This window comes from Cnephaeus nilssonii (genome assembly GCF_951640355.1).
Source record: "Cnephaeus nilssonii genome assembly, chromosome: 20".
Lineage (NCBI taxonomy): Eukaryota > Metazoa > Chordata > Mammalia > Chiroptera > Vespertilionidae > Cnephaeus > Cnephaeus nilssonii.
In genome coordinates, this window is record NC_137091.1 from 31,669,768 (window position 1) to 31,692,727 (window position 22,960).

Sequence of the window (22,960 nt, forward strand, 5' to 3'; positions counted from 1 at the left end):
CTCAAAGCCGCCTCTAACTTGCATTTCCCACCCAGGAGAACCTTGCACCTCAGCAGCCTGCCTTCCTCATCCTAAAATGCAGCCAATAACAGCATCTCCCGGGAGGGCCACCAGGAATGAGAAAACTAACAGCCAGACACAGGGCCCTCTGGCCAGTTGCAATGTCACAGACTGTGCTGGGAACCAGAGTAATTGGGGCGGGAGCTTTCAAAAGGCCCTGGGGAACTGATTTTAGAGAAAACCAGCCCAAATTACTGTCACGCAGACACCGCCATGCATCATAGACCCAGGAATGGGGAGGAAATCTCCCACGCTCAGAGAAGCTTCCTCCATAGAAGAAGCCTGGGAGGGCACCCATAGTCAAGTGCATGCAGGGATAGGACCAGGATCCGCTCTTCCTCCACTACCCAGTTCCCGAAGCAGAGGACAAACAGCTGCCTACAGTCCCTGCGTCCCGAGGCCTCCCCTGGCCGCTGTGCACTGGGGAAGGCCTGGTCAAATGCTCAGCAGGGCTCTGCCTGGGCCCCAGGCCTGAGAAACCCACACACAGCTGTTCACATCCCCAATCTGGGGATGGATGTCCAGAGCCTCAGGGCCAACCAGGCTGGTCCCCATCCAGGGCTTCCCCTCCTGTGACAGCCTGAGGAGGGTGAGGGCTCGCTCAGCCAATGGGCACCCCTCCCAGGACCGGACTCAGGACCCTGACTATGAGGAGGAAGTCATCCCCCTAACTGGGGGAGCACGCACCACTGGAACCTTCAGCCTTCGGTCCCACTTTTACCCTCTGGGTCCCATGTGATGGGCATTTACATCATGGAGTGGGCTGAACAGAATTCATGGCCACCTAGAACCCCTAGAATGTTACTGACCCAGAAAAGGCTCTTTGCAAATGTAATTAAGGTAAGAATTTCAAGATGAGATCATGGGTCAGGGTGGGCCCGAAATCCCATGAAAGTGTCACTAAAAGACACGAAAAAGGAGACACAGGAAGAGGCCACGTGAGGATGAAGGCAGAAGTGAGCGATGATGCCACAAGCCAAGGCACCTCCGGAAGCTGCAAGAGACAAAGAAGGGTCCTCCTCCACAGGTTTCAGAGGGAGCACGGCCCTCACCGTAGGCGTCTGGCCTCCAGAACTCTGAGAGGGAAAGGTGTCGTTTGGGCCCCCCAGTTTGTGTCATTTGCTACAGCAACACCCCAAGCGCTCTGCAGAGACCAACCAGGCCTCGCTCGATTCGGGTCAGACCTCCTGGTTTCTACTCTGGGCCTCACAGTCACGGTCGGCACGTGGTGGAACAGTCATGGCCTTGGATTCTGCTTCGCAATCATAGGCCAAGTGAGCAGGTGCTCTGTAAAGTGGGCTGACCGGTCACACCAGGGGGCCGTGGTGCCCTGAGTCCCATCTGGTTAGACAGCTCTGTGTGCCCTTAGAAGGCTCAGAGAGAAAGCACAGATACCCGCACCCTCGAGGGGCCACACCCGCCGGCCGGCTCACTGGGGCTCCTGTTTTCCCATGTCTCCCCACCCTGGGCTGAGTGACTGGGTCCAGTGCCTGCTCTACTTGGGCTCTGCCTGACGTCTGGGAACAGTGAATCTGGGTTTGGAGCGGCCGAGGGGAGGACAGCTGATTTACCATGGCCACCGCCCGTCCGTGGTGTAGACTTTTAAACTCTTGGTGGAGCCAGCCCCTTGGCCTCAGGATCAGCTTCAAGCCTCAAATCCCAATGGGAAAGAACCCTCTTCTGAGGGTTCTGGAGACCCCTGAGAATCGTGCTAGCAAAGGGCTTTGTGGCTGCACCCCCTTTGCTAGACGATTCTTGCCGCAGCTCTGGCCCTAACTGCTTTGTCCGTGCGGTTGACCGCCGAGGGCGCAGTGAGCTGAGGGCGGCAGTGGGAAAGAGCCCAACTTCCAGGCCTTTGATGTCATCCCAGAGGCAGCACACAAAGCATGTGACTGCAAATCTGTTCAGATCCTGGATGCCAAATTAGCACGGAGCCGTGCAGGCCCCACGGAAGGACTCAATTAAAAATTATCAAAGAACACCCACAGGAAAAGCAACCAACCCTCCCTCCGTCACGGCTTCACTGCCACAAGTGCTCTCGTGGCGGCTGGAGGTGGTGGGGGCACCCATGGGGGGGGGGGCTCCCATATCTACCATATGACCTCCGCTGTGGGCATTTCAGAGGGGCAGACTGGCCCATGGTGGGGAGGGGTCTCTTGAGGCCCCATCCCTGTCTCCTGGGGCACAGGGACTGGTGCAGAGAACAGAACCCTAGCCCTTCACCCCACCCCTGTTACAGTGTCCACAGTCTCAGAGTGACCTTGATCCCCGAGATGGAGTCTGTCCCTGGGGGGACCCGGGAGCACTTGCTATGCTGATCCCCTCCCTGCAAGGGAGGACAGCCCTTCACTGGCCACTGAGGTGCCCGGCCACATTTCCTAACAGCCAGAGATGGCCCCAGGTGTCCTGGGGGCTGCTGTTGCTAGTGTTGCCATTTCAGATTAGGAAACTGAGGCTCCAGTAAACAAAGGGACCTGCCCAAGGGGGGCTGTCCCCAGACCCTCCCAGGACCGGCGTCTCCTCCCAGCCTGGCCTCTCGGCGTGGGCTTTTCCCACCATCTCCCCGGTGGAGCCCCACACCGCGCTCTTGGGTGGGACAGAGGGGGCCTTCTCCCAAGGGCGCTCACATCCCTGCACACGGTTCCCACCAATACGGGCCATGTGGGGTCGCTGACACTGCTACGTGGGACTGGACAGGCCACTGCTTCTGAGCCCCGACCCAATAACCTAAGATCCAAATGCAAACTGTAAAGTGACTCCAAGACCAGTCTCTAGCCCTGGGAGCACGCTGTCATTCACAGGCCTGCCTGGGCCCTCCCTACTGCCAGGCTGCTCCTAGCCAGCAGCATGTCCTGTGCTTTCTCGGCCTCCCACCCCCCAGTAACCTCGGGGCAGTACCGGACACAGGAGACAATCAACTCAGGATCTAAGTGCCTCCGTTCCTGGTGCTGACCACACCAGGTCTCCCTGCACTTGGGGACAACGTCCTAGTGGCTGGGCGAGCTCGTGTGAGCTGCTGGGGACGCTGGAGGGCCAGGCCCTGGTGAAGGGGACAAGTCTCCTCCCGTGACTTCCTAGCGGAGGGCATCCTGCTCAGACACAACGTGGGAGGGGAAGAAAGCATTTTTGTGGAACCTTTTATCTGCACAACTATGCAATCTGTTGTGTAACTGCTCAAGGAGACACGAGTTGTTCTCCCACCGGATGCCACAGCCCGAGCAAACCCACAAGGGTCCCATTGTGTGTCCTCCAGAAGGGACCTGGGCATGAGAGATGAGCCTTCCGCACTCCACTCTCCCCCTCCAGCCTTGGAAAAACTGCTCCACTTTGGGAATGGCCTGATCTCGGGGCTGTGGACCTTGTAGGGTGTCATAGGTAAGAGGCTGACAAACAAAAGAAAAAGGGCAAAAGCAGGTGGAGGTGGCTGGCAGGTACGTCCTTAGCTGAAAAGTGCCCTCTGCCTACCCTGTCCACCTGCTTCTCTCTGTGGCCTCCCCAATCCAAGCCCCTCTGAAATGCCCACCTGAGCTGTTTCCCCTTCTGAGAAGGCTGGGAGTGAATCCAGACACCTTAGATGGCACACGCAGGCCCACTTACCCAGCACCATGGGGTCCCCACCTCCAGCCACAGGGGCAGCCCGAGCTCCTCCCACACCCAAGATCTCAGCCCGGGGGCCCTGAAGAGCAGTCTCTCTGTTACACTCTGTGCCTTCATCCGCCACACTCTCCGGAGAGCCTCCTCTCCGGCCCCATCAGCCCATTTGCTGCTTTCCTGTTCTTGTGTGTCTGATGTCCCCGAACGGAGTGAGCTTTGAACGGTGGGGCCTTATCCTCATTGGGTCTCTGCACAGAGCCACACTCAGAGCCTCAGAAGGTTCTGGTGAAGGAGGAGGGCAGGACGGCTCACGGGCCTTATGGCAATGAGGAACCAAGGCCAACAGAGGCCTGAGCCCCACGCACGAGCCCCTTCTGCAGCTCCGTGCCCACCTGGGTGCCAGGCAGGCCACGTAGGAAGACTGCTTTATTGCTGAGTGGAGTGAAGGAGAGAGAGCCTAGGCCGGTGGGCCAGACAACAGGCCGCACTCTTCAGGTGCAGGATGGCCAGCAGCCAATCTGAGCACAGGGAGCTGAGCCCCTCCCTGCCAGAATGATTCAGCCCTCCTTCCATCAGCACGGGGGTCCGTGAGGGCGGGGATCGGGTTCACTGCCCAAGGGGGAAACAGAGTCAGACAAATGCTGTGGGAGGAAGGGGTCAACATTTTCAACAATGTGTCCTCTGGAAAGGAAGGCATTCATCTGGGAACAAAGTAAATCTCTTCAAGAAACACAGGAGACAGGAATTTTGCAGACCTTGCACTGTATCCCGAGTTCAGAAAGGAACTGCTTCGGGCATGTGGCGGCGGGGTGGATGTTTGCAACGGCAACAGAATTATAAACACATTATGTATTCAGGCTGAACAAAAGCTCTTTGCTCTCTCTACTGAAATTTGTTTTTACAAAAGTCAGGTTCCCCCCACATTCCTCATCTGTCTGTTATTTAATCATACCAACCACGTAAATGCCTTCGCAAGCAAGGCTTCTATCAAATGACCCATCTCCTAGCTGGACGTAGGATGGATTTTTCTTCCACCCATCAGTCCTAACCACTCTCCATGACGCTGGGGAATTACTCAGGCCTGCCCAGGGTCCTTGAGACCCCCAAAATAGAGGGTAAGAAATGTCTTGTCTTTAAGAAGATGCCGGAACCTGAAGCCCCAGGAGGGCTCTCACAGTGGGAGCGCCCAGAGCAGCAGCAGCAGAAGATTCTGGCTCATCCCAGCCCTGCCTGGTGGGCTCACCCACAGGACTTCCTGGGGGGTTGGACATCACTGGTCAGACGCATGCTCCCAAGAGGTCCAGCTTCTGCAGCAGTTGACCTGGGCTACCCTCCATAGAAAGTAACTGCAAACCAGGTGGAATTTTCCCTTCAAGGATGATAACGATTGTAGCTATGGGAGCTGGTTCTTACTAGGTGCCAGGCTAAAGGCTTCACATATATTAATGTATTTAAGAAAGATGGTCTGCCTGAATGATCTGGATTCTTGCTTCGACTTGACTAGGTCAGCATATACCAGAACTGTGAGCTTCTCTCTACCCCGAGAGAGGACCGGTGAGGGTAGGCAATGTGGCAGCCACTGCAGCTCCACGTGCACCCAGTTCTCCTGAATCATGACCATGCCCCTTGCACATGGTCTCTGGACCCCCGATTCCCGTACAGTGCAGTGCCCCATGTGGCCAGTAGGGGGGAGGAAAGTCCAGAACTACAAGGATGGGTTTCTGGGTGTCACAGGCAGAAGCCCTGAGACACAGATATGGGGCCTTTCAGGGTTTTCCAGTCACACAATTCACAGCTAGCCAGCTCTAAAGTGTGAGACAGGATGGGCCATGACAAGACGACAGCCACTGCCTGCATGAGGCATCGCACTGGAGAGGAGTCATCATGAGAGGGGTGTGCAGCCCCTGTGCTTACAGGAGATTTTGGAAGTGGCCCAAATGCTGGATCTCCCCCCGTGACAGAGCTCTGAGCTGCTGCCAGGACCAGCTGCATGAGATCAGCAGTGCCCCTGGTGAGCTGAGGGACACAGGGGCTGGTCTCTGCGGCCCCAGCTTTCTAACCGCACTCAGACGTAAAGTGAGGCCCCGGTGCCCACCTGCCCCTCCCTCACACGGGGCTGTGGGGGCCTTGCTGAGTGTGTGTCCTCATGGTGGCCTCCTCTGAAGGGGCTCCCAGAACCTGCCTTGGACCAGCCCTTGCCCATACTGGCCTGCTGTCTACCCACCCCAGGAGAAACCAGTAAGTAATTCTGCTCACCGAAAGACACCTACAGGAATGCTCCTGCCAGTATCTTCCATCGTGGCCAGAAACGGGGGGACCACCCCATCCTTGCCCATAGAGTAGTAAGGAAGTCATAGCATGTTTTCGAGGAATGAGGCCCAACAGTGAGAGATGCACTGCCACCAAACGCCACGGCATGGGCGGCCCACATGCGCTGGAACAAAGTGCTGATCACAGGGGAGAGGTCAGCATGGTGGATGGTGGTGGGTGGGGGCATCCATGGGCACGAGGGCCCTACTGGGGACTGGGCAGTTCTACATCCTCCCCTGGGGGGCAGCTACAACTTACCTGTAGGCCACCTGCAGTGTGTGTAGCTGCCTGTGTGCAAGATCTACCTCAAGAGACAAAACTAGCAATAGCTCCTCTCTGCCACGCTCACAATGTGCTGGGCACCCGTGACACTATCCTACCCCTCCCCGCCCCCGACTGTGGACAGGAGAGTGGGGTTCAGAGGACAGGGTGAATCGGTTTCTCCCTGCCTCTCTGGGACAGATTTAACTTGTTGGGTGATGTTCAGTCTCTCTAACTCAAAGTCAGTGCCCCTCCTGGGATGGCGTGACCCAGCTCACAGTGCCCAATTCAAATGATACCCTTCATGCTAGTGTGCCAGACCTGAGGGCTGGGGGCATTCAGAGCGGTGGACCCCCTATTAAGGGTGAGGGTGCAGAGCAGGTGATGTGTCGGAGAACCTGGTGGGTCTGGGGGCACTCAGAGCGGGGGACCCCTCCACCCTGGCACAGCAGGGCCTCACAGGACCGCTGAGAAGGCCCAGAGGCCACACTCACCCTTTCCGATCTGGATGAAGCCCAGCAGAATGATCAAGGCCAGTGCCAGGAGTTTGGCGGCAGCGAAGGCGTCCTGGACCCGGGTGGCAGCCTTCACGCTGTAACAGTTCACGGCCGTGAGCAGCACTGTGGAGACAGGGCAGAGTGAGTCCCACTGACAGATGGTCGGCACTCGAGATGGAACTCAGACCCTTTGGTGGGGTCTCATCCTCTGGGACTTGTTTGGATGGATAGCTCTCCAGGCCCAAGGTCAAAGGTTGAGAACCACAGGCTCTTGAGATGTGTTCCCAGGTGCCCCTGGGCTATCACAAAGGATTTTAAAAAATGAATAAATTTAAACGTCCTAAGGAACTGACAATCAAAGCAACTACCTTTCCTCCTCTCCCCCACCCTCCACACACCTGAGTCAAGCCTTTGAGTTGGACACTGTCTTGAATGCAGGTAAATAGCAAACCTGCCATTTGGGGGGGGGGGGGACTGCCTTCACTTTTTTTCACTTTTTTTAAATCATTTTTTTAAATTAAGGTATTATATGTGTACATATCTTACCATTGCCCCTCCCACCCCACTCCCATACATGCCCTCACCCCCCAGTGTTTTGTGTCTGCCTGCACTTTTTTCCACCCACTCAACATTTAGCATCATTTATCAGGCTCACTCACAGTCTATTAAACTTCTCGAAGGTGGGAAACCCTTTTTTTCAGAGAATCTTCTAGAATCCCACAGAGTTATCAGGTGAGTGAGGTATCCTATTACACAAATCCATGTGACAAGCCAAATGGTGGACCATGAGGGCAATTCTTGACACCCGACATGGGGGTTAAAGGTGCATGCCACAGCCCCGGGTCAGCATGCAGCCTAGCTGGTACAGGAAACCACACAGAGAGCTTCAGCGTACCTCGAAACTGAAAAATCGCACCAGTCACAGGTGGCTTCCTTCGATCTCGTGGGGGCAGACACGGAAGAGACAGGGCGGCAGCTAAGCCAGGCTCAAGAAATGCGCCCGAAGCAGGCGCTGCCTGGGCGCCTGGAAGACCCCAGCCCTGCGCCGAGGGAGCGGTGGAGGCTGAGATGATACACAAGCTCAGGAGCCGCCACTACGTGTTCAGGGATCTTGAGAGCTGGCTGTGAGCACAGCCACTCCGTAAACTTACAATGAATCAAAATTATACTAAACAAAGGCAACCAACACTCAAGACTGACCCCTTTCCATTCCTGACTCATCTACGCTCTTCGGTCTCTATGCGGCCGAGGTGCCACTCTCTCAGGTGAGGTGTCACGCTCTCATCCCAGCTCCCCCGCACACAAGTGCTAGAAACCAGCCACCCAGGGAGCATTCACACTGGGAATTGTCAGGGGCACAGATGGGGGCCTTTTTTTCTTGGAGGGCTGGTCATTAAACATTAACCAGCGTGGCCAGGGCCTATGGGAAGGGCCTCTCTCCCCCTTTCCCCGCACACCCGTCACTTCCTCAGAAGGCTTCGGTGAGGTAAGAAAGGCTGGAAAGGCCTTTTGCTCATCCTTTCTCTTTTCCAGACAGAACGGGGAGTGGGGGGGAACCCCAGGTGGCATCTTTCCCCAGCTAGAGTAATTACAGGTCGTTTACTACTTGGGGATTAGGCCCCAAAGAGGTAAATCCACGCTAATTAACTGGATGAGACCCCTCAGTTCAGGTAGAAGGAAGACAGGCAATCTTCCCAGTGTGCTCTGGATAGGGTTAAGGCCTCACCGCTCGGCCTGCCTTTTCTCTTGGAAATTAACTGAGCTTAATAGCAACCCCTCCCCCTCGTTTTCCTTCCCTGCTCTAAACCCTGGCTGATGCAATGGCTGACAGACTGTATGTTGTGTTCAGGCTAAAAATGTTTTGAAAGCATTTGCTTTAGGCTGCTATTCCTAATCTGAAATACTCAGAAGTCCCCCTGTACCAGGGATGACAGCCGAGAGTTGTGACACCCGGACCCGGTGTGGCCCTTCCTGGTGGGGACCCTGGTGGAGCCCCCTGGCTCCTAGGCTGTGGTTCCCCACCTGTCAGAGGCTCATAGTAAGACGAGCTGCCTTGGGGTGTGGGAGTTTAAATAAGGCCATGACAACGTGGGGCTCATGACAAACGTGTGTATGACATAGTGCTGAAGCCGCCTCTTGCAGCAGGAGGCGAAAGGCTCAGAGGAGAGGGCCGATTGGTACGTGAGGCAAACAGCACCCGCGGCCTTCACTGTGTGGCTCTGGGGTGGACACATGCTCAGTCCTGGCCCTCAGGACCCCTGGGGAGAGAGCTGTCCTGTATTAATTAAGCATGCATGTCAGCACGGCCATTCCAAGCACAGAAGAGGAAACAGGCTCATAGAAATGCCCCTGCCCAAGGTGGTATGGGGAGACCCAAGACTGAGACCCGGGTCCCTGGGGCCCTCTGACATCCCCCCAGGACTGACAGTGTGGGTGGGGAGAGGAGGGTAATTCCCTTTTTCTGGGCTTCCAGTCTAGTGCTCTCTGGTCCAATCTGCCCAGTGGCTGGGATCCAGGATGGAGGTCAAGCCCACGCTCTACTCTGTTCCTTCTTGCCCCTGGGCCCCAAGGCTTTCCTGAGACAGCCTGCCATTTCCTTGTGTGAGAGACAATCCTGAATTAAGTGCCTCAGGCTCCTCCTCCCAAAGCGGACACAGCCTTCCGGCTGCAGCAAGAGGCTGGCAAATTGCATCACTCCTCCATTCACGCCGCCCAGAGGGAAGCAGGGCAGACGCGGAAGGTGTGGCCACGCCCTCTGCATCCTGAGGTGGCTCTTTGGCTGCCGCCAGCGTTCAGACAAGCTGGTCCTCTCTTCGCCGCGGGCACTTGGACCTGGCCCCACAAACCAGAGCAGCCAGCTCGGGCTGGGGCTGTCACCTCTGCTCGGCTCACCCCATTTGGGGTCTCTCCACTTGGTGAGCAGGGGCAGCTCTGCATTTCACAGATGAGGGCTCTGACCCTACCCCTGAGCCCCCAGCCCGTGGGCTGTTCTACTGTGGAGGTCACTGATACTGAGGGGGTCTTCGTTGTCACTAGGGTGGGACGGAGGCCCCTCCTCTGACACCCCAAAGCCCCTCCATTGGTACCGAAGGGCACACACCAGCCCATTCCAAGATCCAACCCAGCTGTTCCCGGCCAACATGTGCTGAGCCCTGGCCAGCAGGTGTCAGAGCCCCTCTGCACTGAGGCTCTCCCCGCAAATGCAGTACCAGCTCAGGACATTAAATATGTCCGGACTGTGGACAGGCAATGAGCAGGCGGCCCCAGGCTGGGAGAGGAAGGGGCCGGATCACGGCACAAAGGGAACTTTATAATATGTGTTTCTTTGTATAAAGAACCAAAACACATGATGAAATCTTACTTTTCATTGACTTTGGCTGATGAGTAAACAAGTACTTTATTGTTCTCAAAGTGTTCCTTTTTAAAATTTCCTACATGAAATATAATCTTAGGTAAATAGGCAAATCCACCAGGACTCAGTGTCTTTAACGAAAGTAGCCCTGGGAGGAGCTGATGGCTGCATTGCAGCCCAGCTTCCCTGCTTTAAACTCCACCACCTGGACAAGATGCCTGACTCCTCTGAGCCTCAGTTTCCACCCCTGCAGGATGGGGGCTCACGGGCATATGGGAAGGTTCTGGGTGGGCAGAGTGCGTACTGTTACCACGAATACTAACTTGCAGCCCCTCCAGGAAGGGGGATTAGGAGAAAGCACTTGTGCTGCAGTCAGGGAGAGAATGGGATACCCCAGGGCCCAGGCCACCAACCCCTGATATAAAGGTGGGTGGCTATCAGGAGGGCACTCTGGCTAGAAGCCAGCCCTCTCCAGGGCTCTGAGCCAGCACCCCCAGATAAGCATGGCTGGCTCGTGACAGCTGGGGCAAAGGAGATAAAGCCCAGGGCCCCTTGCTGGCTCATTCCACAGTCCTCCTCCGGCTTGCCCCTTCCTGTCCTGCTGTAACATAAGCCACCGAGCGGGCCACAGGGGCATCCAGCTCCACCTCAGCCAAGGGGCCAGAATCCCAGGGCTGCGCTGCAAAGTCACCATCCCTCCTCTGCTGAGAGGCCCCTGCCCTCCTCCTCCTGTGGTGGCTCCGCTTCTACCCCCATCCTCCTGTCGGGGGTACCTCAAAGGCTGGAAGTGCTGCCCCTCGGCTCGGCCTCCTGCTCTCACCCCCTGGCCTCAGCGGTGAGGTCCAGCTCCAGTGCTGGCCTGCTTGGGTGGCTCGGTTCTGATCGGTCATCTGCAGACCGCAGGGAAGCACATCCCCGCAAGGACCACAAGAGCCGAGGACACTGGCTGAGCACAAACTCGATGACACACGGTGGCTCCTCCCCTCGATCTGTTATTTCTCGGGACCCTGTGAGGTAACGCCTCTGGGACTCTCCCTGACCCTGAGCAGGATGTATTCTGGGGGTCCCCACCCACCAGTCTGACTTGAGATACTTACTCCACTCTCTCTGCTTCCCCATCTGGGTGGCGCTTTCTACACAGGTTTTAGGGTCCTTGATAAAAAGGGCCAATGCTTGGGGCAAAGGCAGTCTGAGACCTATGAGCAGTGCTGCCTCACACAGGTGGTGTCCGGCTATCGGAAACTGCCCGGGAGGGGCCGAGTTGCCAGGCCAATGAGTATCATTTGACCCAGAACTCTAACACGGGCCCTGAGATAAAAAGGAAGTGGCTAGCAGGCTGTGCCAGTTCCAGGAAGCTGGTCCAGCCTGGGCTCCTGGGCTTACGCAGGGCAGCAGTTGGCACCAGGGCAGAGAGCAGTGCCCGCTGACCACTGTGACTGAGGCTGGTCTGAGACCTGAGCTCAGGCAGACAGCCAGCCTGCTGACTTAAAGCCAGACCCCCCCCCCCCCCCCGCCCACACACACACCTGTCAGACATCTCAGCACTCACTGAGCATCTGGACCCTGAGCCCCGGCTAGAGGTGGGCTGGCTCCTAGGACGACAGACAGTGACCGCACAGGGGACAGTGTGACCCAGGTGACTGGGAGAGCTGCCACCAACAGGGCTGACCGCTAAAGGGGTGTCCAGTTCCTCTGTGGGTTCTTGGCCCTGCCCACAGGTAGCCCCTCCTCCCTCTCCCAGCATTTCTTCATGTCTTGCCTTAACGCTCTCATCCCTCCTAATGACAGACGGGGGTCTCCCCTCCAGGGTGTGTCAGTTCCCTGGGGGCCTGAGAATCTGCCTTTCTGGCCCAGGGATGCGAAGGCTCTTGTCTGGGGACGCAAGTTAGAGAACCAGGGGTTAACTTCCCGATGCGTAAGTCACCTTTACTGGGCCCCAAGAAAACAAAGGCGCGTGGCCTCACTCCCAGGATGCACTAGGATGCTGAGCAGCTCAGGTTGATGGTGGCTCCAGACCTCATCCCCACTGCTGGCCACGGAGGGGAAATGAAGCCATTCCCAGGAGCAGGCACACCCAGTCTCTCTAGGAACAAAGGGAAGTGCTCCGATTCAAGGGGCTGCCACCTGAGGGAGAGGCAGGACATGAAATCTGGAGTCTCAGGGGGCACACTGGTCCTCAAGCCCCTCCCCGACTCCATTCACTAATTTCTGCAAAAATATATTACTAATAGGCCAGCATCATATTTTCAAATTGCCTGTGACCAGCCCAAGAACACGTGTTTCCGTTTTTCCATTTTTGACTAGGGCTGAGTTATGCCCAACCACACAGAGTTCACCCAGCCCAGGGTGGAGGTATCAGTGAGCATCTGGAAAAGGCTGACACATTCATTTCAAAACACGCCAGAAAGGCAGATTAGTCACCTCTAGAATCTGCCGACACCCTGAGTCCAGGGCTAAGCAGGACACCCCACAAATAGCAACTTCTCTCTTTACTGGGCTCTTTGGAAGCAAGAGTCCTGGAGAACAGGGAGGTTCCCAAAGGGCCCCCTAAACCCAAGAACAGCTAGGACAGACGGGAGGGAGGCCCGCCCGCTGGCTCTAAAATCTGAGGGAGTTCTGACCATGCTGTGTGACCCTGGGCAGGTTACTTATCATATCTGAGCCTGGTTCCTCATCCTAATCCTGCCGCCTGCTTTGTGGGTAAGCTATGCAAACTCGATGTCTGGCACCCCATCAAGAATTAGCGTTAATTTGATTAGTCATGGCTGAGTGCAAAGATCTGCTGAGAATAGCCAAACCTGTATGTGCAGGGGTCTCGGTGGTTAGAAGTCTCCATCACTGGCTAAATGCAGAGAGATACATGCATACATCTGTGGGCGGGAACTCCACCCTCCCCAAATGGTTTCTCCAGCAGTTGTGCTAATAAAGAAAAAGGAGGGAAAACCTTCTGCAGGCGCTGTACTTGAGGGGTGAGAGGACATGTGCAGTATTCAACCCCCATTTGGTAGTTGGGGTAGAGAGCTCAGAGAGGCTGTTCAACATGCTGAAAGTCACACAGCAGTCACAGAGCAGGGTGAGTATGCCCAGGTCTCCTAAGTCCCACTCCTGTGCTGTGCCACTCGCCCAGGATCTTCAACCCTGGCTGCCCCTGACAGGCTCCAGCACAGCTCCCTGACCTGTACTGTGCTTCACTGCTAGGTCTCAGAGGGACTGGGCATCAGTCCTAATCAGGTGATTCTGAGGTGCAGCCCCTCCCCGCCCATCGGGTCCCACCCAAAGTGAGCATGCCTGAGATGCACATCTACTGGGCACCCGCATAGGGGAAGGGATGGGTGGGTGGGGGACTCTGTCCCACAGGTCTGAACAGGCTGTTGTTAGGGAGCAGAGCCTTGGACAGGTGTCTGCTGCTCTCTGGGCCGAGGGTTCATGTGGGACTTGCAGAGAGAAGGTCCCGTGAGTGCCTGCTCCAAGCTCCCTGGGCTGCAGGCCAGCCCCCGCCCCCTGCACGCCCTTTTAGGTACAGGGCCTGAATGAGCTATAGAACATGTGCTTCCATGTGTCTCCCTCCTACTGGGCAAGGTCACTCCAGGATAGGACCCAGTCCCTCTTCTGCTCCATAGACCCTGGCCCAACACCCCAGTACAGGGTCTTCATATGGAGCTGACAGCGCTGGACTTCCCGAGCCCTGCCATCCTGGATAACAGTGACGGCTGAGCCCCCTCCCTCGTGTTCTGGGTCGGGCTCACTGCAGAGAAGCCCCTCCCTCTACCACTGCAGGACACTCACAATGCTCCCATTTACCTTGAGGACAAAGCCAGGACCCCACTTAGGCCTTCTGCAGAGGCCCTAGCCTTCCAGCTGATCAGGCTGACAGGGTCCCCCAGAAGGGAACCAGATGAAGACAGCCCCGCACCCATGTGAGTGCTGAGGACTGAATCCTGTGCTGGTCTTGGGCAAATCACATGGAGGGGACAAAGGGCTGGGCCGGCCATAGGGTCACAGGGGGCCACGGGACTCATGTCTGCTGAGGAGTGGCCTCAGTTCGGTATCGGCTACTCTGAGTGACTTACAGATGATCAGGTCTCAGCAGCGACAGATTCAGCCAGCAACCAAGGTCAGAGTGACTCAGAGCACAGATCAAGTTGCGTGTATCATGGTTCCAGAGCCCGAATGGGAAGTCAGTGCTAATTCTTCACATAGCGGGCGAAATCCACTGGGGGGGGGGGGGGGGGGGGAGATGGCTTGACCTCCAGAAATGTCCTGCATGGGATAGCTCACGATCCAGAGCCAGAGCAGGAATTCAGCATCCTGCCTGGATGGAGGACAGAGCTGGGTGGGGTCCTCCTGCCATAATGTAGATGGCACCCCAACCATCAGAGCCAAAAAGCTGCTGGACTGGGCAGCAGTCCTGTTGGTGGGGACAAGATGAAGCAAAGTCCGGGTGGGAACAGGTGCATTCTGGGCAACTCCCCTGGCCACAATCCAGACAAGAGCCTGGAAGGTGACACCGACTGGGGTGTAGAATCACATGCCCCACCCCAACAGTCCCCAGCACCTGCTGTGAGTCATGGAAGGAGGGGACAGGAACTGGAGGCCAATCTGTGGCCACAGGACAGGACTTATGGCTGCTGGGCAGCTGGAACCCACAGGGTGGCTCTTGGCTCACCTCCCCTAGAAGCTCATTTGCAAGGTGAGTTTGATAGAAAGATGTAAAGTATATAAGATGTGTGGTGCCCCGCAGACAGGGGAATCCAGGATATAAGGAACCTCAGATCCACATGTCCATGCCCCGGCCAACCAGATGCCTGGATGTGGGATTTACAGCATTCCTGACCCCTGACGCCTGCCATCCTCACCAGCATAGACCCGGTCATGTGTCCCCACACATTGATGACAAAAGGCAGTTCAGTGTGGAGGAGGGTGCACAGCACTCCCAGCTCACCTCTGCCTCGGTTTCCCCAGCCATAAAAAATGGGAATGGCAACACTGATTTCATAGGCTGAGGCGCAGAGCATACGGGAATAGGGGAATCCAAGTGCACCAGCTAGAAAATGTCGGATCTGTTTCTGGCCTGATCAGGAGGGCCCCTCTCGGGGGCAGGGGTGGCTTCCAACCTGGGCCAGGGCCTTAGGGGACCTGAACACCCTAGGACCACACAGTTTGCAGTGAACATGCCTGGTACCCATTTCTGGGCAGAGCCTGCACATTCCATGGGATTATCAAAGGGGGCTATGACCCAGGGAAAAGGGTTAGACATATTCGCCGGCAGCTCCCGCCTCCCTGGGGTCAAATGCTTCTGTGAAGGACCACACAGAATTTGGCCCCAGTCCTGACTGGGCCAGACTAGCTCCCGCGGCCGGACCACTTTCATGTCTGGCAGGCTAGTCAGATTTCAGGACTAATTACTGGGCTGTCGTCTGCACTGAGCTCACAGCTTGCGATTCTAGGATCACCAGCTCCTTCGAAACACCCAGAAGCCTTTGCTTCACACATCAAGGAGCTTAGCCCTGGCAGCTGGCAGGCGGCCAGTCACCCTAAACTAGGCCTCACTGTGACAGGCCTGGCTGGAGTCCTAGGGACACAGTGTTGGACACATTGTGGGGGTTCCCACACCCCCAGAAGCAGGGTCACTGTCCGGCATGCACTGATGGAAACAAGCCGGGCAGCTAGAAGACTGGGGGATGGAAGGTGCTGTTATGGTCTCCCCTCCCCACTCTGGTCATCACCCCAACTGACCAAACCTACACCTCATCTATGCCCTTCACCCCTACGTGGAGGAGCTGACAGCAGGTTAGCATTTACCACCACCATCACCACTACCACCAACCCACTTCCTCCTCTCCACCCACTCTCTCTTCTCTTCTTCTTCTTTTTTTAAAATACATTTTCATTGATTTCAGAGGAAGGGAGAGGGAGAGATAAAAACATCAATGTTGAGAGAGAATCATTGTTTGGCTGCCTCTTGCATTGAGGATTTCAGGGAATTGAGCCTGAAATCCTGACATGTGCCTGACCAGGAATTGAACCTGTAAACCTGGTTCATAGGTCGACGCTCAACCGCTGAGCCACACCAGCCGGGCCATCCTCTCTCTTCCTTCTTTTCCCTAAACCAGAAAAGAGCGAGTTCTAGGGCAGCTGAAGATGTTATAGGTGACAGAGGGCAGTGTGGAGAGTAAGTCACAGCCACCGTGTGACCGGGTCCCCATGTGCCATCGTTAGATACACCATGGCCTAGAGTCCTCAAACACCCAGGCAGAGCTGTGACAGATCTCTAGTTCACTTATGTGTAAACTGAGGCTTGGAATTCCCAGTGAATTCCTCAAAACAGAACCCAGGTCTGTCCGCACGCACAGCATAGGCTCTTTACCTGACACCAGGTAGGAAATATTGCAGGCCAGGGGTCCCCAGAGGACCAACAGCTGAGCGTGCCCCCCACCCCCCGCACATGTGTATCTGCCCAAGTCAGGGTCATGGTGGGGGCCTAACTCAGTCTAGGGGAGCCCTGGCCAACTGTCTGTCTCCATGAGAAGGCAGAAAGTGCTCTTCAGACCTCAAGAGGGGCCACCATGCAGAGAGGGGACCCAGTGACCCAGAGTCCCATTCTCAGCCACCAGTAGGCCAACCTGAGTGCCGCAAGTAACCAGTAAGTCCAAGTGTGGGGGGCTGTGCCAGCAGGCACGGTCCTACCCTCACCCATCTAGGAGAGGGAGAGGAGGGTGGGCAACCAGCGGTCTGCTGCGGCCACTTCCCTGACAGCTACGCGTCTAAGCCCTTTTCGTAGCTCAGCTTACGAAGAAGAGGACCTGTTCAGATCCCTTCCTCTGAGAGCGTCTCCCTTGAGATAAAGGACCAATGAGGCCACCGCTGTGTCCCTGAACCACCGCTGCTCTCACATACAAGACCCTGTCCTTGTCCTTGGGCGGCCCTCGGGAGCCCCAGACATTTTACAAAAAAGTGGCCCAGGAAGGGAGGATCAACTGCCCAAGCAAAACCCAGCTGGCAAGAACTCAGCTCCAACCCGAGTGACTCCGTCACACACACAGAACCCAGACTCATCTGATCTCAGCAACCACTAACACGTTTTCGTTAAGCAATAAATAACCATGTAAACCCAGGCTTATATCACATTCCACATGGCCATCGAGAAAGAGGTGGAACCCAGTTTTTGTGCGACAATTGAAGAGCTCTCAGGAACTCTGTGGCTCTTCTGTGGGAACTCTCACTGCCTTCTCAGAAGCCCCCTTCTTGAACAACCATAACCTTTCACTGTACAGTGGAACCTCGGTTCTCGAACCTAATTTTCAAACAGGAGGCTGTTTGAAAACCAAATCATTTCTTCCCATTAGAAATAATGTAAATTGAATTAATTCATTCCAGACCCGTGATTCCCTGTTTTAACCTCTCTAATATACAGTACGTGTCTAATGTGCTGTTTAATCTATAAACAAACACTTCTTAAACTTATCGAGCCACCCCCTTCTAGCCTTAAACTAATCACTTCCAGCATTCATTCCAGGGGTGCAGCATCCTTGCTTTTTTCACTTATCACTGCCTCCGAAATGCTGTCACCACTGGCTAACTGCTTTTCCTTTATCCAAACCAACAACAGTTTTTCTACCTCTTCAATTCCTGTGATTGGTGTTTTATAAGCACTTCTACACCCTTAGCAACATCAGCACCCTTGATGGCCTCTTTATGTTTTAAAATTGTGCTAAACATCCATTTTACCAGCAACAACAACAAAAAAAGGAGAAAATATCCACAGCACTGTAGTAAACGGACTCACCCTCTTTCCTTTGTTTGTGGCTGAGACACTTTTTGTTATGCTGATGTGTCAGCATGAAAGGGTCATCAGGTTGAGAACTGAAGCCTTTTTCTAAAAGGGAGACATTTTTTCCGTGACAGAATTGTTCCAGATCAGAGATGTTCCAGAACCGAGGTTTGACTGTCCTGGGTGAGAACAGCCAGGCCCGCTCAGCCAGTCTTAGACAAGCCCATGTCCCTATCCCGGCCAAGTAAGGCTCTAGACTAGCGCTTGCTCTTGCAGGAGGTACATGCCTGTGTCACTGAAAGTCCTCTTTCCATCAGAAAAAGCCACACACATGCACGCACGTGTATCACATTCATACAGGAGGTTCAGAGAAAAAGAGTTACGAAAGCTGATCAATACATGGAAAGGTCGCCCTCACTCCTACGGGAAGGGGTGCCACTGGCATGACCGGCTCCACCAGGCCCGCAATGCCGGAACAGAAGTGAGCTGGAGCCTGGCCAGAGCGATAGTACCCACTGGAGCCCACTAGAATCTGAGGATTTACCTACGTAAACCCAAAAGTTTAAGAAATAAGAAAGTAAGGGGTCCATTTTTAAAGACTAGAGAGGGGGCCCTTTAAAGATACTATCTATTTCATTACATACATACTGGGCCCAAACATTATATCGTATCTAGCAATGAAAATTGGACAATTAAATTTCTCCTAATGGGTTTTATGGGCATCTTGCCGTCAATATATTTTTATTGATTTCAGAGAGGAAGGGAGAGAGAGAAACATTAATGATGAGAGAATCATTGATCGGCTGCCTCCTGCATGCCCCCTACTGGGGATCGAGCCCACAACTCGGGCATGTGCCCTTGCCGGGAATCAAACCCAGGACCCTTCAGTCTGTAGGCCGACGCTCTCCACTGAGCCAAACTGGCTAGGGCTGATCTTGCCTTGAGAGGGGCTTTTTCCTTAGCCAGTCCAATGCATCATCCCATAAAACCCTCATCTCAAAGTCCACCAAGAAGCCACAGGCTTTCCTAGTCTAGGCACATAGACTATTGCTATGACTTTTCCTAGATTTAGACCAAAGTTTCTAAAGCTGAGATTCATATCATTGAGACCCTCTGCCCCCCAAAAGGCAAATACTGTCCCTTCACCCCGGGTGACTGCCCGCCTGTTCAGGTTCTCAGGAAAGCAGGTGATCCCAGCAGCCAAACAGAGCTGCGCTGAGTTCTGCCTTCAGGACACGCCACTTGCTGGAGCCCGTCTCAGAGTCTAAAATACCTGCCCCCGTGGCGCAGGGACGCATGCAGGAAACTCGGTCCACGTGCTCTGCAGGCCCAGTAAGCCCAGCGGGCACGGCCAGGCAGAAGCCACCTCAGGTCACCGCACAGGCCCCGAGATTCACGGCTCGGATCTGAAACCACCAATGTACCCCGCTATCTCTGTCCTTATATGCAGGACTGAGATTTGGGCAAATCCTCAAGGTGGCAACTCTGAAAGGAGGACGCTTCCATTTGCAAGCCTCCCTAGAGGTTGGCCAATAGGTAGGCGGAAAAACTGCCAACGGCCTTTAAGGAAAAAAATCACATTACGTTTGGTACAAATTAATTTTTTCGGAAATCCCGTAAGAGAACTGTTTTTGCAAAGCAGCAATCTTCTCCAGCCTGGTTGTACTCTTAGGTGAAGAACATACCAGGAACATGCCTACCAACCTACCAGGACCATGCCCATCAACATACGAACACTGTAGTGTGGAAGAGAGACTGTTCCGTGAAGGGGACCTGTGGCCTGACTGATGCCGGACCTCCATGCTAGATCCAGCTAGATCTGGGGAGAACACAGATTACTTCCCATAAATCCCCTCGTAGACCCTCGGATCCCTTTCCTGTGCTCCAAACGTGCTGGTTCCTGGAACCCGCCCTCGCTCTGCCCTGGAAGTATGTAATAAGGTGTTTTCCCCTTATCTGGGGCAGGTCATACCCCAGAACCCCTTTCCACCCTGCCCTGTCCTATGTAATTCTTTAGCACCCGCCACGTGGCGGAGATGATAGCTAATGTCGTCTTGCCAACGCCCAAGATGTGCCTCCTGTGTAAGTTCTCAATGTAATGATGTTGTCAGCCTTTCTTTGGTCTCTGGCCCCCAGCAAATTTTGTGTAACAAAATTTAAAACCAACACTCCTCCTGGACCATGCTCACCAATATACCCACAGCGTGTCCACCAACATACGAGCACCACGTCTACCAATATACTAGCACAGTGCCCACCAACTTAGGACTGTGGCCATTGACTGTCCGCACAACTTGGGAGTCCCCACACCCAAATTTAATTCTCAGTCAAGCACCCTTCTTTTACTACCTAAGGTCATCTTCAGGGGATTCCGACACTGCTGCCTACACACAGGATTTTAGCACTATGTTTTTTTTGTATCAGTCAGCCTCTGCTGATTCCTGATAAGCTGGTCTGGAAAGGAGATAATGAGTGAAAAAAAAAATTTTAAAACCACAATTTGTCTCTATGAACAGCCCTGGGGAGGCTCAAACAGCAAGCAGGAAATTCGCGTTTCACACTCCACGTGGGTGCCTCCCTAGAGAAAGGGGATATTGCTCAGCTCGACCGGATCTGAATGGACGAGCTGGGGAAGTGGACCGCCCACAAGAGGCTGGGTACAGGAACCATGCGGCCTGTCACTGCGGAATTCCCAAGGTGGGGTGTAAACGAATGAATGAGACGCACGTGGGGTTCCAGACCTTAGCCCAGAACCGCCGAGATGGCCTGGGGATTCGAAAAGGCCCGGGGTTTTGAAGATGGCCGGGGGTTCGGGGATGAGGGATGGCCCGGGGTTCCCCCCCCACCCCAGCCCACCCCGGCGGGTCCCGCGGTGGTACTCACGCACGCATAGGCAGGCCACGAGCTTGGCGGCGTCGTCGGGCACCGGGCAGGTAGGGAAGAGCGGCTTGAGAAGGTAGGTGGCGAAGACCAGCGCCACGATGTACTGCGAGGAGGGTCGGATGATGAGCAGCTCGATCCAGAGCTTGAGGAAGGCGGGCAGCGAGCCGTAGACCTCGAGCATGTAGGCATAGTCCCCGCCCGATTTGGAGATGGTGGTCCCCAGCTCCGCGTAACAGAGAGCCCCCACGATAGAGAAGACGCCGCAAACGGCCCAGATCACCAGCGCCAGCCCGGGCGAGCCCGCCTCCTTGAGCACACCGGTGGGTGTCACGAAGATGCCCGAGCCGATGATGGTGCCCACGATGATGGCCACGCCGTTGAGCAGCGTGATGTTGCGCTGCAGGGTCACACCCGCGCCCCCCGCGCCCCCCGCGCCCTCCGCGTGCTTCGCCGCCAGCATCCGCTCCCGAGCCTGCAGCTCCTCTTCCTCGGCCGCCGCACGGGCAGACGACGAGCGCCGCTTGGGGCCCGCGCCCGCCATGCTGCCGCCTCGCCGGGGATCGGGCAGACAGGAGGAGCGCGCCGCGGATCAGAGAAGAGCGGCCCTCGCGGCTCAGCCGCGGCTTTTCTAAGCCAGGCCCCGCCCCGTCTCCGCCTTGGCCCCGCCCAACCTCTAGAGCCCGCCCGTGCCGCCTCTAATACCTGCCTCACCCTGCCCGGCTCGGCTCCGCTAGCACCCGCGGCCCGCACACCAGGCCCCGCCTTCCAGTTCCGCGCAGGTGCAATCAGCCAACCACGCCGCCAGCCTGGTGAGCAGTCCGGGCCCCACGTGGTCCGGAGGGTGGGGGAGGGTGGGGGAGGGTGGGGCGCGCCGCCCCGCCCCGCCCCACCCCTCGCCCTCCGCTCGAGTTCCCGCGTTGTCCTGGCCTGGACCCCACCGCCCACGTGGGCCCGAATGCCACTCGGCGGTCGGGGCGCCCCACCTTTGCCCCAGGCTGATAGCAGGCGGTGTAGTCGGGCGGGCCTGAGGCCAAAGCGCAGAAAGGGTGGGATTTAGGGGGACCCTGGGGCTCAGAGGAAGCCTGCCTGTTCCCTGGAGAGCGTCCAGGCCCGGTGGGGCGCGGGTTTCTGTCCCTGATGGACCCCGCCGTCTGCTCATCTGGGAACCTGGGAGGTATGAAGAGCATCAGAACGGCCGCTCCTGGGAGAAGGTCATGGTCCAGCTGGGAGGTCTGGGGTACTGAATCAGTGGGCTGAGTGAGGGGAAGGAATTCCCATTTTATCCCAACAGGAATCTCCTTGCCAAAGAACAGTGTTCAGGGCATACAATTTTGAAAAGCAATGACACAAGTTTTGGGAAACCTGCTATTTACATAAGCTCAGTTAAATTGACAAAATGGGGGATTCCCGAAGAAGCACCCTGAAAACTGTGCCCCCAAATCTAGGTTGGAAGTTCAACGAATTTAAAGGCGGACTGCAGGTGAAGGGGCTTTATCCTGTTATTCTTGAAGAACACGGGAGGCATCTTAGATAAGAAGGGTTGCCAGGTAGCCAGAGCGAGGTCCGAAGTCAGAGGGAGTGCAGGATGACCGGTCACTCCAGGCCTGGAAGCAAGAAAGAAATACTTGCTGATTTAATTGACATGTGAACTGGAAAAGAACTCGAGCCCCTTCTGGGGGAGTTGAGCCAAGGCATATCATTCTGGACCTTCCTGCACCCTGATAGAGCCCCCCATTCTGATAGAGCCCCTCTCTCCCCCCCAGCAAGCCAGTTATTCATCTGCAGTGTTAGAGCCGAGTGAAATATTGACAGCCGGGAGGTCACACAACACAAATATTAACTTGCAAGATGTTGTCTGAATTGGTGGCTTGGGATAATAATAATTAAAAAAACACACACACAATCTCTTTACTCTTGTATTTTCCACTGTTCCTTCAGAGGGTGCTGCTTGGCAGGAGGCGAGGTTGCAATGGCCAAGCAAACTTACAGAGTCCTTATTGGGTACCAGGCGCTGTGCTGAGCCCTTGGAATGCAAATTCTTACTTAATAGAGTAGGTGCTATCATTAGAGCCATGTTGTAGATGAGGAAACAGGCTTAGTGGAGTGATTTAATTTTGACCAGTGAGTGAGCTGGAACTCCATCCTTATAAATGATCCCTGAACCTATGTGTACTTTTAGTCATTCTGCCACCCTTCTTCCTGTGGCTTATTCACCTCCAGTCTGTTGTTAAG

At 55.4% G+C, this 22,960-nt stretch overlaps 1 protein-coding gene across 1 annotated transcript in view; it reads right to left on the minus strand.

The window, feature by feature from the left end:
- SLC7A5 (solute carrier family 7 member 5) overlaps positions 1–21,413 on the minus strand; it is a 36,628-nt gene extending 15,215 nt beyond the window's left edge. Inside the window, exons 1-2 of the mRNA XM_079799974.1 lie at positions 20,729–21,413; positions 6,720–6,845 (exon numbers count right to left, since the gene is read on the minus strand). Coding sequence (XP_079656100.1) covers positions 6,720–6,845; positions 20,729–21,269 — 667 coding nt within the window. The 5' untranslated portion in view covers positions 21,270–21,413. The remainder of the gene's footprint in view (positions 1–6,719; positions 6,846–20,728) is intronic.
- Between the last annotated feature and the right edge of the window lie 1,547 nt (positions 21,414–22,960).